The 15,447-nt window shown below is 41.5% G+C and overlaps 1 protein-coding gene across 2 annotated transcripts in view; it reads right to left on the bottom strand.

Moving 5' to 3' along the window:
• The window catches only part of LOC117530362 (transcription factor COE3-like), a 78,128-nt gene that overhangs the window by 38,911 nt on the left and 23,770 nt on the right, over positions 1–15,447 (bottom strand). For both annotated transcript variants that reach the window (XM_034193213.1, XM_034193214.1), the window contains exons 7-8: positions 7,853–7,934; positions 6,572–6,689 (exon numbers count right to left, since the gene is read on the bottom strand). In XM_034193213.1, coding sequence (XP_034049104.1) covers positions 6,572–6,689; positions 7,853–7,934 — 200 coding nt within the window. The remainder of the gene's footprint in view (positions 1–6,571; positions 6,690–7,852; positions 7,935–15,447) is intronic.

Raw genomic sequence — 15,447 nt, 5'->3', positions numbered from 1 at the left:
GCTTTCCACCCCCAAGGCAGGAGAGATATTCTGATCAGCCCAGTACCTCTGGAGGATGATCAGCAGGGGTAGACCTTAGCCGAACTCACCCACCAGGACAGAGGGGAGCTTTGTACAGGCTGCTAAATGCCCAGAGTGTCCCACCCACTTGCCTGTGCGACATCAACAATACTCCCCCCACACACGAAATGCCTTCCCCCTTGTACTTCCTGTCCCCTGGACTGCACAACCTTAATCTGGTCATGGTCACCCCACAGGACATGGCAATCTTGGTTCGAGAGCTTCGTCTTCCACAAGAGTCTGTTCCAAAAACCTTGGAGCAGCTCCTGCCCCTCACAAATCACATTCCCCATGAGCTATTTGAGGAAATCATGCCACAACTAAGTCAGACAGCTGCATACCTGTTCAGGATACACCGTGACAATGCCAACATCTCTTGTGCTCAGGAGGGCCTCCATACTCAACTGTGTGGTCTTCAGTCTAGTATGGACATGCTAGCCTGCATGATGGAGCATATGGAAAGGGAACAGCTAGGGCTGGCCACCACCACCCTGAATGTGTGCAAGAATTCTCTGGGGGCCCTGTACAACCTGGCCAAGCAGCACAAGGAGCTGGAAAGATCCATCAGAGAACTGCACGACTGTCTGAAAGCCAGAATTCCTGATCCTCCCCCCACTACCCCTGAAAGGCCAACCTCCCCATGTTCCCCAACTTCTCCCAAAACTTCAGATGCTGAGTAAATGCTGAGGAGCGCGGACTGACGTAATGGCACTGAACACGGACTATGATCTTGGTTCTTGAGTTTGAATTGCAGACTGGTTTCAGAAATCTGAGTGTAAATAAAAACAAAGAAGGATATATGTTAGTAACGAAGGTTGGGTAAATGTCTGTCCTTACCATCATCTGCGTAACACAGATAAAGCTAAATGCATACACATAGATATCACATTGCAAAGTTATAAAAAGGGGACCCTTACACGGCGTGTTTGTAGATTTAGTAGTAAAGATGCACCATAGGGACCCCTTTTTTCTTAAATTATAGCATGCCTCAAGAGACATGCATCGCCTAAATTTGGCGTCTGGCCAAAAAAGGGCATTAGAAAACAAGCTGAAAAAGAAGAAAAACAAAGTGGAGAATGTTGAGAAATGGCCTATAATGAAAACCATTATATGATTGACTAAGGCAAATGACTTAAGGACGGACATGAAGGGAAACCATTTATTGTGTTTATCATTTAACTAGACATAGCTGCGCTAACCTTAGAATAGTTTCTTGATTGGTTGACTAAATAGTGGTAACATAGGGGTTATTTGATGCATTTAAATAATAAATGTGTGACGCTTTAACAAAATAATATGTAGAACCAAGTATAATGGGTTGGAGCCTCTGGTTGAGTGAGTCAATAGATGCCAGAAGATGATTGGTTGCACTGATGTCAATGTAAAGCCTTTACTTTGCCATGATTAAGAAGTTGCTGTAACTTGTTTTATGTGGCCATTTTAAGTGCCTTGAATTACACCAAAACTCATTGTTTGAATGTCACCTGGCGTTGATATAATCCGGCTAATTGCTCACCTTGTGCCTTAGTATGTAGGTTCACCTGCACTGCAATATATTTACCGTGTGAAGTATCACTGATATTCATATCCGCACCAGAGTTATCAGTAAGTCGAGTGATGTGTTTTTCTTTTTTATTGCAATGCACAAATGAGGATGTCTTGTCAGTAAACAACCCAAGAGTATAGTTGATGTAATGGGACTCTTTCGAGTCCCAGAGGAGGGACTGTAGAAGAATTTTTAGGTCCATATTTGAACTGTGATGAACTATCAAGTGTCCTGATCCGAACTGTATGTCCTCTGGTTGAACTAGCAGGTGTTCAACCCAAAAAAGGGCTCTATTAGTCATTTAGTCTGTCAGGGGCTTTCCAAGGCCTTTTAGGTGCTTTCCCGCAGGCCGCGTGCAGGGGCCTCAGGCCAGCTGCACGTGTGGCTGAGGCCACGTGCGGAGGGGGCCTCAGGCCAGCTGCACCTGTGGCTGAAGGTCTTTTAAAAAAATCAGTTGTAAATCCTTCATGTTTTAATGGGAGCATTTGTCACATTGAAATAATGGCCTAACACCTGCTTAGGGTTCACTAGAGGACGCTTCCAATAGAAAACCATGTCTTGGGAATGAAATAAATAAAAAAGTCGAAGGAGGAGCGATGCCCGCGGGTCTCCAATAAATAGACGAGCGCGGTTGTCATATTCAGTCTCTCTAGAGGACTCAGTTTGTCTAAGCTTTGTGTCGAAGGCTTAAATAAACTTAAAAACTCTGTGCATTTTATCTTGCTTAAGGCTGAATTATTCTAAAGTGTTGTGTCATTTTCTAGCATATCACTTGCAATTAGTTTGTGTTATCTAAAAGACGACATCCTGAGAAGACTAAAGACGAGCCGCGACATCTGTTTGTGAAGTGATTTGGGATATATCTACGTCTATTTATGATGTGATTTGGGATATATCCACGTCTATTTATAATGTGATTTGGGACATACCCACGTCTATTTATGATGTGATTTGGGACACACCCATGTCTGTTTGTGATGTGATTTGGGATATGTCCATGTGTATTTGCAATGTGATTTGGGATATACCCACACCTATTTATAATGTGATTTTGGATATATCCACGTATATTTGTGATGTGATTTGGGATATGCCCACACCTATTTATCATGTGATTTGGGTTATATCCATGTATATTTATGATGTGATTTGGGATATATCCATACCTATTTGTGATGTGATTTGGGATATGCCCACACCTATTTATGATGTGATTTGGGATATGCCCACGTCTATTTATGATGTGATTTGGGATATATCCATGTCTATTTGTGTTGTGATTTGGGATATGTCCATGTCTATGTGTATTTGTGATGTGATTTAGGATATGTCCATGTGTATTTGTGATGTGGTTTGGGATATGTCCATGTGTATTTGTGATGTGGTTTGGGATATGTCCATGTCTATTTGTGATGTGATTTGGGATATGTCCATGTCTATTTGTGATTTTGTGTTGTGATTTGGGATATGTCCATATCCATTTGTGATTTTGTGATGTGGTTTGGGATATATCCATGTCTATTTGTGAAGTGATTTGGGATATGTCCATGTCTATTTGTGATGTGATTTGGGTTATGTCCATGCCTATTTGTGATATGATTTGGGATATGTCCATGTCTATTTGTGATGTGATTTGGGATATGTCCATGTCTATTTGTGATGTGATTTGGGTTATGTCCATGCCTATTTGTGATATGATTTGGAATATGTCCATGTCTATTTGTGATTTTGTGTTGTGATTTGGGATATGTCCATATCCATTTGTGATTTTGTGATGTGGTTTGGGATATATCCATGTCTACTTGTGAAGTGATTTGGGATATGTCCATGTCTATTTGTGATGTGATTTGGGTTATGTTCATGCCTATTTGTGATATGATTTGGGATATGTCCATGTCTATTTGTGATGTGATTTGGGTTATGTCCATGCCTATCTGTGATATGATTTGGGATATGTCCATGTCTATTTGTGATTTTGTGATGTGGTTTGGGATATGTCCATGTCTATGTGTATTTGTGATGTGATTTAGGATATGTCCATGTGTATTTTCAATATGATTTGGGATATGTCCATGTGTATTTGTGATGTGATATGGGTTATGTCCATGTGTATTTGTGATATGATTTGGGTTATGCCCATGTGTACGAGGTCTGTGAGAAAAGAAATGGACCTTTTTATTTTTTTCAAAAACTATATGGATTTGAATCACGTGTGATTACATCAGACAAGCTTGAACCCTTGTGCGCATGGGTGAGTTTTTTCACGCCTGTCGGTTGTGTCATTCACCTGTGGGCAGGCTTTGAGTGAGCACTGGTCCACCCCTCCCGTCGGAATTCCTTTGTCTGACAACTTGCTGAGAGACTGGCGCTTTGCTTTATCAAAATTTTTTCAGAAACTGTGAGGCAGATCCGAGTGGACACCATTCGAGAAATTCATACGGTTTTCTGTGAAAAGTTTAAGGGCTGATGAGAGATTATGGAGTGTTACTGTCGCTTTAAGGACTGCCCACAGAGCCGGACGGCGCACCATGCCCCGAGCCGCCGTCGTCAGCCTGTTTCGAGCTGAAAACTTCCAAATTTAAGCTCGGCGCGCCGTCCGGCTCCGTGGGCCGTCCTTAAAGCGACAGTAACACTCCATAATCTCTCATCAGCCCTTAAAAGCTCCAGGATGATCAAAGACAGTCTGGAGTTACCTGTAAGTGCTGTGACAGTTAGAAGACGCCTGTGTGAAGCTAATTTATTTGCAAGAATCCCCCGCAAAGTCCCTCTGTTAAATAAAAGACATGTGCAGAAGAGGTTACAATTTGCCAAAGAACACATCAACTGACCTAAAGAGAAATGGAGGAATATTTTGTGGACTGATGAGAGTAAAATTGTTCTTTTTGAGTCCAAGGGCCGCAGACAGTTTGTGAGATGACCCCCAAACTCTGAATTCCAGTCACAGTTCACAGTGAAGACAGTGAAGCATGGTGGTGCAAGCATCATGATATGGGCATGTTTCTCCTACTATGGTGTTGGGCCTACATATCGCATACCAGGTATCATGGATCAGTTTGGATATGTCAAAATACTTGAAGAGGTCATGTTGCCTTATGCTGAAGAGGACATGCCCTTGAAATGGGTGCTTCAACAAGACAATGACCCCAAGCACACTAGTAAACCAGCAAAATCTTGGTTCCAAAGCAACAAAATTAATGCCTCGCAGATGTGAAGAAATCATGAAAAACTGTCGTTATACAACTAAATACTAGTTTAGTGATTCACAGGATTGCTAAAAAAGCAGTTTGAACATAATAGTTTTGAGTTTGTAGCGTCAACAGCAGATGCTACTATTATTGTGAACACCCCCTTTTCTACTTTCTTTACTAATAGCCCAATTTCATAGCCTTAAGAGTGGGCATATCATGAATGCTTGGTCTTGTTGGATTTGTGAGAATCTACTGAATCTACTGGTACCTTGTTTCCCATGTAACAATAAGAAATATACTCAAAACCTGGATTAATCTTTTTAGTCACATAGCACTACTATTATTCTGAACACTACTGAACATCACACTGACAAAGTGAGGAACCTTGGGGTAATTTTTGATCCTACATTGTCCTTTGGCCTCCACATTAGAAATATTACGTCTGCTTTCTTCCACTTGTGAAATATAGCGAAGATTCGTCCCATCCTGTCTATGGCTGATGCTGAGACCCTGATACATGTGTTTATCTCTTCTATATTGGACTACTGCAATGTTCTATTTTATGGTTTACCGCAGTCCAGAAGTAGGGCTCTCTAATTGGTTCAAAATGCTGCAGCCAGACTTTTGACACGAAGCAGAAAGTTTGACCAGATTACACCCATTTTGGCATCCCTTCACTGGCTTCCTGTCCCAGTGAGATCAGATTTTAAGATTCGAGTACTAGTCATGGACTGGCACCTTGCTACCTAGCTGAACTAATTAAACCTTACGTACCAACCCGGGCTTTACAGGGTGCAGGACTACCTTGTGTCCCTAAGGTGAATAAGAAGTCTGCGGTTCATAGAGCTTTCTCTTATCGTGACCCTGTTCTGTGTAATGATCTCCCTACGTCAATAAAACAGTCTGTGGAGACTTTCAATCCAGCCTTAAGACACACTTGTTTTCCCTTTCATATGGCTGGCATACTGGCATAGTATAGTTCTACGCTTTTAACTTTTTAATTCATTTTATTAGGAAACAGAGAGTGCCGCGGGCTCAACTTTACCTAAATTCTGATCTTTTAGTGAAGCTTAGGGCTAGTGGCCGGCGATCACCTTAGTATTTCCTGTTTTTGTTGTTGTTTAATGCTGACAAATTATACTGTATTTTTTTGTCTTTCTGATGCCTGATTCTGTTTTTTCTCTCTGTTTAAGGTGCAGCTCCATCCAGAGATGGGTGTGGTATTGGTGCTGGAGACCCTCCTGTCCTGTGCACCAACAGCATTTCCTGTATATTCGTTTTGTGAATTGTTCTGTAATTTATGTCAGTAGCATGGCTCAAGCAGAGGGTCACCCCTTTGACTCTGGTCTGCTTGAGGTTTCTCCCTCAGAGGGAGTTTTTCCTTACCACTGCTGTTCTGGGGGTTAGTAAGGTTAGACCTTACTTGTGTGAAGCGCCTTGAGGCAACTCTGTTGTGATGTTGCGCTATATAAATGAAAATAAATTGAAATTGAAATTTAAGTGATTTTGGATGTATCCACATCTGTTTGTGATGTGCTTTGGGGTATGTCCATGTCTTGGTGTGATGTGATTTAGGATAGATCCATGTCTGTTTGCAATGCTGTGTCATGCCTAATCTGCTCAATACTGGCTGTAATTCTCACAGTTGTTGAGCCTCTTATTAAATAATTTTAACTTACTTGATAAATGGATGATTCTGTAGAATTATAACAGCAAAGTTATTTAAAGCATTTTAATTGTGGGATAACCAGGTGCATGGACTCAGGTGTGTTCGCACCTTCAGATGGGTCCAGTCTGCGAGCTCGACGGCCATGTTTGGAATTGTTGTGTACGAACATGTTGTCGGAGACAGCGAGAACATGGCCGTCCACATTCACAGTTGTTGATACCACCACCTATGAACAAATAGAAAACTTTATTTCAAACATGCAACTAAATAAAAGTTTTATTTATACAGTGTAGATGAGGAAATGTTAAGTCTTACAAAAAATAAAAAGATTGAATCTATACCAAACCAGATTTTATCTGGTTTTGTTTTAAACTTGGTTCCTGAATCATTCAATGTGACTACATGATCTCTTTGGTGGATGTAACAAAAAGCTAAATTATCTTAAGGATGTGAGAGGATATACTTTTGAAAACTTTTTTTTTGCCTAACTCCCTCTGTGATGTCATAGAGTGTTTGTGGATGGACCTCAGCTGGTATCGTGTTGAGGTTTCCACTGTTGAGGTAACTAGAAGCACATCCTTCACTCTGCTGTCGCTATGGCAGCAGACTGGTGCGACACGAGTGAACTCGACAGCTTACCCAGTGATGGCTTAAGAAGACCTAACCGGCTGTCAATCAAACCAGCCTTTTTTCTCATCCTCTTCTTGTCTTTATATTTCTTTTTTAAAAACTGAGGCAATATTTATTGAGTAAAAACACATCCAAAATGTGTCTGACAATCTCAGCTCACAGCAGTAAACCATGAAGGGACCAAGTTGTAATTATATGCCCTTGTCACTGGGTGGCGCTATAGTATTCTCCTTTAAACTGTCCATTTGTCCAAAGTGAAGTTAAAAGCTGACATTATCTTCTTTTCTTTCCACTTAGTTGTGAGTTTAGGTTCAAGTCATCCGTCAGCAAATCAGAATCAGAAATACTTTATTAATTTCCGTGGGAAATTAGTTCAGTGTCACGACTATTAACATTTTTTATCAGCTGTTTATAAATCTGTTGCATGACCAACATGAATGTCACTGCCGTAAACATGAACAAAATATTTGATAGATTTGGTAATTTTTTTTAATATCTGGAATACAAATGTTTAAAAATTTTGCCGACCTGTTTCAAAGATTACATGTTGGCTGCGGCACTGGCCTGATATAATTTTAAAAACCTGAAAGAAAGAAAATGTGAACCAGACAAACAAACAGCTTCTTACTGACCTCATATTATATCTGCAAAGCAATAAGCCTCAGGCTCTCCTGCTGCAATGCATGATGGGGACAGCAGGTCCTATGAAGGCACATCCTGCCCTTTAGGGAAATGAATTCATCATTCTGTATGTTTTACCTGGAACCTCCTCATGTCTCGTGGGTTTCCAGCATTCTTCAGACAGTTCTGGTTACACTTCAGAAAGAACTTCAAGAAGAACCTATGGACATCAATGGGTCAGTCAAGTAAAATTTAAAATTCAGCTAGTGTTTAAAAAGCCATTTTCAACTGATTATAAAAGGAAGAAAACAGAGAAAGTATAGTTCTTTGGCTTTGAATTTTCAAAAGCTCATAACAGTACATTTTTTAAATTCAAACATAACATTTTTGTGAAGTAATGGCAACACCAGAAGGTTTAAAGGTTAGCTTTCTGAAACCTGACCACCGGTGTTCCCCAAAGTGGTATTCTGGGTCTCCTATTGTTTCTGATTATTATCAGTGATGTTGTTGTAGCTAAAGTAGACAATAATGTATTTTTGTACTTATTGCTCTACTTAATTAGTTTGAGCATTCAGTAAAATCAGCTTTTTCAGTTTTTTTTTTTTTTTTTTTTTACAAATTTGTTACTTTGTAAAGCTGGCAGGATGCTACACAATGATACTTTAAATATGGCCGCATATAACGATGCAGCATATCACAGAAGAACCACGAATGCATTACGATGACTGTTCACTTTACCTTGTTACTCTGTACTTTACTTCACTTTACTTCTTTACTCTGTACTTTACTTCTGACCCCAGACCATATACAGTGAGTGGAACCTCGGTTTAAGAACAACTCTGTTTAAGAACAACTTGGATTAAGAACATATTTTTTGACAGAAAAATGCATCACTTTTCAAAGTCTTTGTTCACAAACACCTCCGCTGCAGTAGGTGGCAGTAATGCACTGTGTTGGGTTTCAAGCCACCAATAAACTCAAAAGAACAAGAAGAAGCAAGAAAGTCTGTCTTTCAATGTTTATTAAATCATATTTTTGGGGACTGTGCAGTGGTTCTCCTCATGGTTTACTTTGTTGTGGACATTAAAAGTTATGAGCTACACATTTTTCCAGTAACCATGCAGTAAGTGGAGCTAACGGGTGAAGCTACCGACAGCTTAAAGTGTGAATACTGTTAGCATACAACATTAGAAATGACCAGAGTTACACTGCAACAGAGGTATCTGATCCGTTAAGACGTTCAGTTATTATGGTCTCTTCTGTACAGGTAAGGTGAAATTAAATTATCTGTTTTATTATAATTACAGTATTTTGTATAATATACTGTGCTTATTCTTTGTATTTTGTCTGCATTTTATGCATGAAATGCTATTAAAAAGGTAAAAACACACTGTTCTTTTTGGGGCCAGGAACCGATTAATCTATTTTACATTGTTTCTTATGGGAAAACTGGTTTCACTTTAAGAAAAACTCAGTTTAAGAACAACATTTAGGAACCAATTAAGTTCTAAAACCCAGGTTCCACGGTATATACTGGACAGCCCTCCATGACATCCCCCAGAGGTTTTTTTGAAGAGCCGGTTTGAAGTTCAAATGCTGAGATTTCAATTGTCACCATCTTGGCAGTGCCTAACTCCACCTAAAGCCGTGGTCACAACCCGCCGTACTTGCACGTGCGTGCAGTCTACTTGCAAAAACATGGGCTAAATTTGGAGATCCGTACGTCGTAAGTAGTGCCTCAGTACGAATTTAGGAACACGCAGACATGCCGTAGAGGTTTTAGTGCATGCAGAACTTTCGCTGCGGTCAGGCTGCGGATTCACCAGCACTGCAGATGATGCACGTTGTGAGTACTGCCTCAGTACGGATTCAAAGCAGCACATTTTCATTCAATTACTATTGAATTAACCAAATCCGTACGGAGGCAGTAGGCTACTCACCACATACTATGGAATTAAATTGTAGGTATCAGATCTTGAAGATTGTGATACACATATATAAATTAGAATTAAGTTGAAATTTAAAAAGCTGGTAATCAAGTGTGTAGTGAATATATTCCTCTATCAGTGTTTCACACCTTGTGTGACTTTTCAGTAATAGGCTGGACATGCTTATGCATCGCCGATGCCGAAAAACACCTGCCGCTCTGGTCCTGCTCCTAACACACACATCAAAAGAAAAGCCGACCCCACACACACACACACACATGCTGTTTTATTGTCAACTCTCTTTATCGTTACACTCCTAGAGACGTGCGTTGAACGTACTCCCTCCCTCCTCTTGCTACTACCTCCGTACGGTTTCACAAAAACATAGTGGCCGTGGCATCCGCAGAAAACATACGGCGAAAAAAACACACGGTGGGTTGTGACCGGGGCTTTACTCTTGGCCAGCCCACAAATACGTAAAGAGGTGGAGTTTGGACAACATCAGGGTTCCCTGAGCAGGGCAAATGACACCCAAACATGCCCTGCCTCAGTGTTATCAAGTGAGCTAAACCTAACAGGCAAAATCAACTGAATCCAGATGATTGATTAACACAGATTTTTGTGGACTGAGCGATCTTCTAATGGGTGGTTCATGTGCGTGTATTAGAAAGTACGACTGGCATATTGCTTCTGCAGCTGTTGTACTATCAGTGTAGCTAACATCACCAAGCTATTGACACCAGCTAATTAATGCTAGCAAATAAATAATAGTAAAAAATTTCACTCTGTAGAAATACTGCGGCACTGACCTCTTGAACACACATTTGCATGCTCAAAGTTGTGTGATACCAACCATCTGTGGGATTTACGTGATTTAAGCGGACTCCTGTGTATCTAATCGAGATACATGCATTCCTTCCGATCCTGCCATGACATGCATTCCTATCGTATCATTAAATAGTGTGCAGCTGGCATAAAAGGTTGGTGAAATAAGAGCAGCAGGCTGATTCAACACTAACTGTCCCATGCTGAGGGACACAACAGTTCCATGTGTCTCTCCGTTGAAGCTCCACTCTGACAATCTTTCCTTCACTTTGGAGAAATGCCTTGATTCTGCCAGTGTTTGATTGTCAGATGATTTGTTGGCAGGTGCCAGTCACAACAGGTGCAACTTTGATTTGTCAGTAATTTAAAGAGCGGTGCATGTCTGTAGAATCACACAGGTTTCCATGGTAATGGGTTACAACAGACACACAAGGACAAAAAAGACAAAAATGTCTGTCAGGCATGATTTTGGTCTCAGAGGGTCTCTACAATATTGATTACCCAGCATTCTTTGCTGCTCGTTTCTAATGAGCCCACAGAAGGACAAAGTGCTGACACACAAACACACACACAGAGAGAGAGAGAGAGAGCGAGCGACAGTAAAAGAGAGAAACAGATGGTTTTGGAGACAGAAGCTCATTTAAAACTGATTTATGATCCAAACGCTGCATTCTGGAACATTTTTGGAAAGTTTGACCTTTGACCTTGACATCAAATAAATTAAGTTACTGTAAAACAACACTTTAGCCTTCGTTTAGGTGTTTTAGCTCCATTAAATGCATAAAGCCACAAATTGCATTTGTTTTTTAAAGGTCTAGCTGTGCCACATGCGGTGTATAACCAGTACATTCTGAGTGCCAGTCCCAAGCCTGAAGTGTAGAAGCCAGAAGGGCATCTGGGATAAATTTTCCCAAACCAAACATGCAGATTATAAATCAAATTTCAATCCTGGGCCAGTACAAGCCCTGGTTAACAGCCACTGGTGCTGTTGTCCAACAGGCTGCCAGTGGAAACTGAGTGAAGAAGAAGAGGTGGAGACCATGTCTGGAGGCAGTGGGAGAGGATGAAAGTGAGAGTGTGAAAGTAAGAGTTGACAGTGTGACTGGTTATGGGAAATATGATGGAGAGAAGAAAGGTAAATTTACTGAGTGTACCAAATGGAAGGGAAGTGATGCAAGGAGCTTTGGAGTTGGGTTCAGACTGTTGTGTTATGGTGTGGATGGGAAGAGAAATGATGTTGGAGTTATTCTAAAAGAAGAGTATGTTAACTCACTCGATGCCATTGACTCTAAAACGCGTCTTTTCCGATAGTAACGCCCCGTGCCAAAGACGTATCATCGAGCCAATGTCTTTTCTTCTCTTTTCTTTTCTTGTGGTATGTTTGTTGTTGACATGGACATAGAACTCAATTTCCTATGGGTCTTGAAAAAACACTCAAATGCTGAAGAAATCCCGGCACTGGGATGTTCTGAACTTTGAAAATGGCTGGCACTCAATGAGTTAAGAGTGTGTTGGATGTTAAGTGAATGTCTGATGGTGATGAGTGTGAAGTTGGAAATTGAAGGAGTGATGATGAATATCATCAGTGCATATGCCCTACAGGTAGGTTGTGAGATGAAGGAGAAAGAAGGTTTCTGGAGTGAGTTAGATGAGGTGGTGGAGAGTGTGCCCAAGCATGAAAGAGTGGTGATAGGAGCGGACTTCAATGGGAACAGAGGTGATGAGGAAGTCATGAGTAGATATGGTGTCACGCACAGGAATGTGGAAGAACAGATGAAGGTAGATTTTGCAAAAAAAGATGGAAATGGCTGTCATGAATACCTCCTTTAAGAAAAGGGAGGAGCACAGGGTGACAGAGTGGAGGAAGGTGCACACAGGTGGACTACATTCTTTGTGGGAGATGCAACCAAAAACAAATTAGAGACTGTAAGGTGGTGGCAGGAGAGAGTGACGCTGGACAGCATCAGATGGTGGTTTGTAGGATGACCTTTGAAGTGAAGAAGAAGAAGCGCGTGAGAGCTCAACAAAGGGTCAGATGGTGGAAGCTGAAGGAAGAAGACTGTCATGTGAAATTCATATAGCAGGTGAGAGAGGCACTGAATGGAGGCGAAGGGATTTTGGACAACAGGAAAACAACTGCAGATGTGGTAAAGGAGACAGCTGGGTGTGACATCTGGACAGAGGAAGAAGGACAAGAAGACTTGGTGATGGAACGAAGATGTTAAGTAGAAAAAACGTTGGTGAAAAAGAACTGGGACACTCAGAGAGATGAGTGCAAGGAGATGCAGCATGAGATGTTAATTACTGTTTTTGTTCATTTTATTCCATTTTTATTTAATTTTATTGCAAATCCTGATACACACACATGTAAACTGCTGCTGCTCCTGTTTTACTGATCATGTTTCTGAGGGAAATATTATAAAAGTTAGGTGAAGTGCAAACCTAAAACACAGGAAATGGTCTCTCTCTCTCTCTCTCTCTCTCTCTCTCTCTCTCTCTCTCTCTCTCTCTCTCTCTCTCTGACACACACACGCACACACAGACACACACAGGGTGACAGAGTTAATCTGCTCTATGATGTAGAAAATGTTGCAGCGTGAAAACGAATCACAGTAATGTACTTCCACAGTGTGATTTACAGCTCTCTCTCTCTCACACACATACATACACACACAGACACACAAACTACCCTCTCTTCAGTGGATATATGATGTATGAACTTATAAAGATAGACTGCATATATCATTTGGAGTAAAAAATAAATAAATAAATTCAGTCTTGCTGGAAGAGAACACGTGGGACTTTACAATGAAAATGTTTAAGTGCTGTTTCAATATTTATTGAAGATGTTTCATTGTATTGATGAAACATGAATAATTACTGATTGTTAAATTTAATCTCTAAACAAAGCAAATACAACCCCTGGCAAAAATTATGGAATCACCGGCCTCGGAGGATGTTCATTCAGTTGTTTAATTTTGTAGAAAAAAAGCAGATCACAGACATGACACAAAACTAAAGTCATTTCAAATGGCAACTTTCTGGCTTTAAGAAACACTATAAGAAATCAAGAAAAAAAGATTGTGGCAGTCAGTAACGGTTACTTTTTTAGACCAAGCAGAGGAAAAAAAATATGGAATCACTCAATTCTGAGGAAAAAATTATGGAATCACCCTGTAAATTTTCATCCCCAAAACTAACACCTGCATCATATCAGATCTGCTCGTTAGTCTGCATCTAAAAAGGAGTGAACACACCTTGGAGAGCTGTTGCACCAAGTGGACTGACATGAATCATGGCTCCAACTGTAAATTTTCATCCCCCAAATTAACACCTGCATCAAATCAGATCTGCTCATTGACATTGACCCTATGCTATGACATTGACCCTATGTGTCTTTTTGCAAGGAATGTTTTTTTCAGTTTTTGCTCTATGGCAAGATGCATTATCATCTTGAAGCTACCTTGGTCCACACCGACTACAGGGGCCTGGCTAGCTGTAGAATCTTCCACGGTGCGGAGCCGAGTCTCCAATTCGCCCAGCCTGGCCTCCAAAGCTACGAATAAGCTACACTTATTACAAGTACCATTACTGCTAAAGGAGGCCGAGGAATAACTAAACATTTCACACCCAGAGCAGAAAAGTGCGGGAGAGACAGGAGAAGCCACCATGCTAAACCGGCTAAGAGCTAGTAGCTGCGCTAAGCTAGCGGATTCCTAAAAACACACAAAGTGAATAATGTGTAAATAATTTAGAGGTGATTCAGCAGAGGGAGTGCTTTAGTTAAGGCACGTGAAGATTACACTGTGAAGCAAATCGTTATCTAGGTAACTAGATCAATCTAACTGCGCAGATTAAACAGCTAACAGATACAGCAAAACACAGCTGTGCTCCGGAACAGGAAGTGATACAATACCGCAGTGAGAGCCAACCACCAGTAGAGGCAAGCAAGATTACTTCACGAATTCCAATGATGGCTACGCAGAGTAGAGAGCTCAGTGGGATTAGTGCACAGGTGTGCCTTAGACTGCCCACAATAAAAGGCCACTCTGAAAGGTGCAGTTTTATCACACAGCACAATGCCACAGATGTTGCAAGATTTGAGGGAGCGTGCAATTGGCATGCTGACAGCAGGAATGTCAACCAGAGCTGTTGCTCGTGTATTGAATGTTCATTTCTCTACCATAAGCCGTCTCCAAAGGCATTTCAGAGAATTTGGCAGTACATCCAACCAGCCTCACAACCACAGACCACGTGTAACCACACCAGCCCAGGACCTCCACATCCAGCATGTTCACCTCCAAGATCGTCTGAGACCAGCCACTCGGACAGCTGCTGAAACAATCGGTTTGCATAACCAAAAAATTTCTGCACAAACTGTCAGAAACCATCTCAGGGAAGCTCATCTGCATGGTCGTCGTCCTCATCGGGGTCTCGACCTGACTCCAGTTCGTCGTCGTAACCGACTTGAGTGGGCAAATGCTCACATTCGCTGGCGTTTGGCACGTTGGAGAGGTGTTCTCTTCACGGATGAATCCCGGTTCACACTGTCCAGGGCAGATGGCAGACAGCGTGTGTGGCGTCGTGTGGGTGAGCGGTTTTCTGATGTCAATGTTGTGGATCGAGTGGCCCATGGTGGCGGTGGGGCTATGGTATGGGCAGGCATCTGTTATGGACGAAGAACACAGGTGCATTTTATTGATGGCATTTTGAATGCACAGAGATACCGTGACGAGATCCTGAGGCCCATTGTTGTGCCATACATCCAAGAACATCACCTCATGTTGCAGCAGGATAATGCACGGCCCCATGTTGCAAGGATCTGTACACAATTCTTGGAAGCTGAAAATGTCCCAGTTCTTGCATGGCCGGCATACTCACCGCACATGTCACCCATTGAGCATGTTTGGGATGCTCTGGACCGGCGTATACGACAGCGTGTACCAGTTCCTGCCAATATCCAGCAACTTCGCACAGCCA

This window comes from Thalassophryne amazonica, chromosome 18, assembly GCF_902500255.1.
Source record: "Thalassophryne amazonica chromosome 18, fThaAma1.1, whole genome shotgun sequence".
Taxonomy (NCBI): domain Eukaryota; kingdom Metazoa; phylum Chordata; class Actinopteri; order Batrachoidiformes; family Batrachoididae; genus Thalassophryne; species Thalassophryne amazonica.
This window is presented reverse-complemented; position numbering and strand designations above follow the sequence as displayed.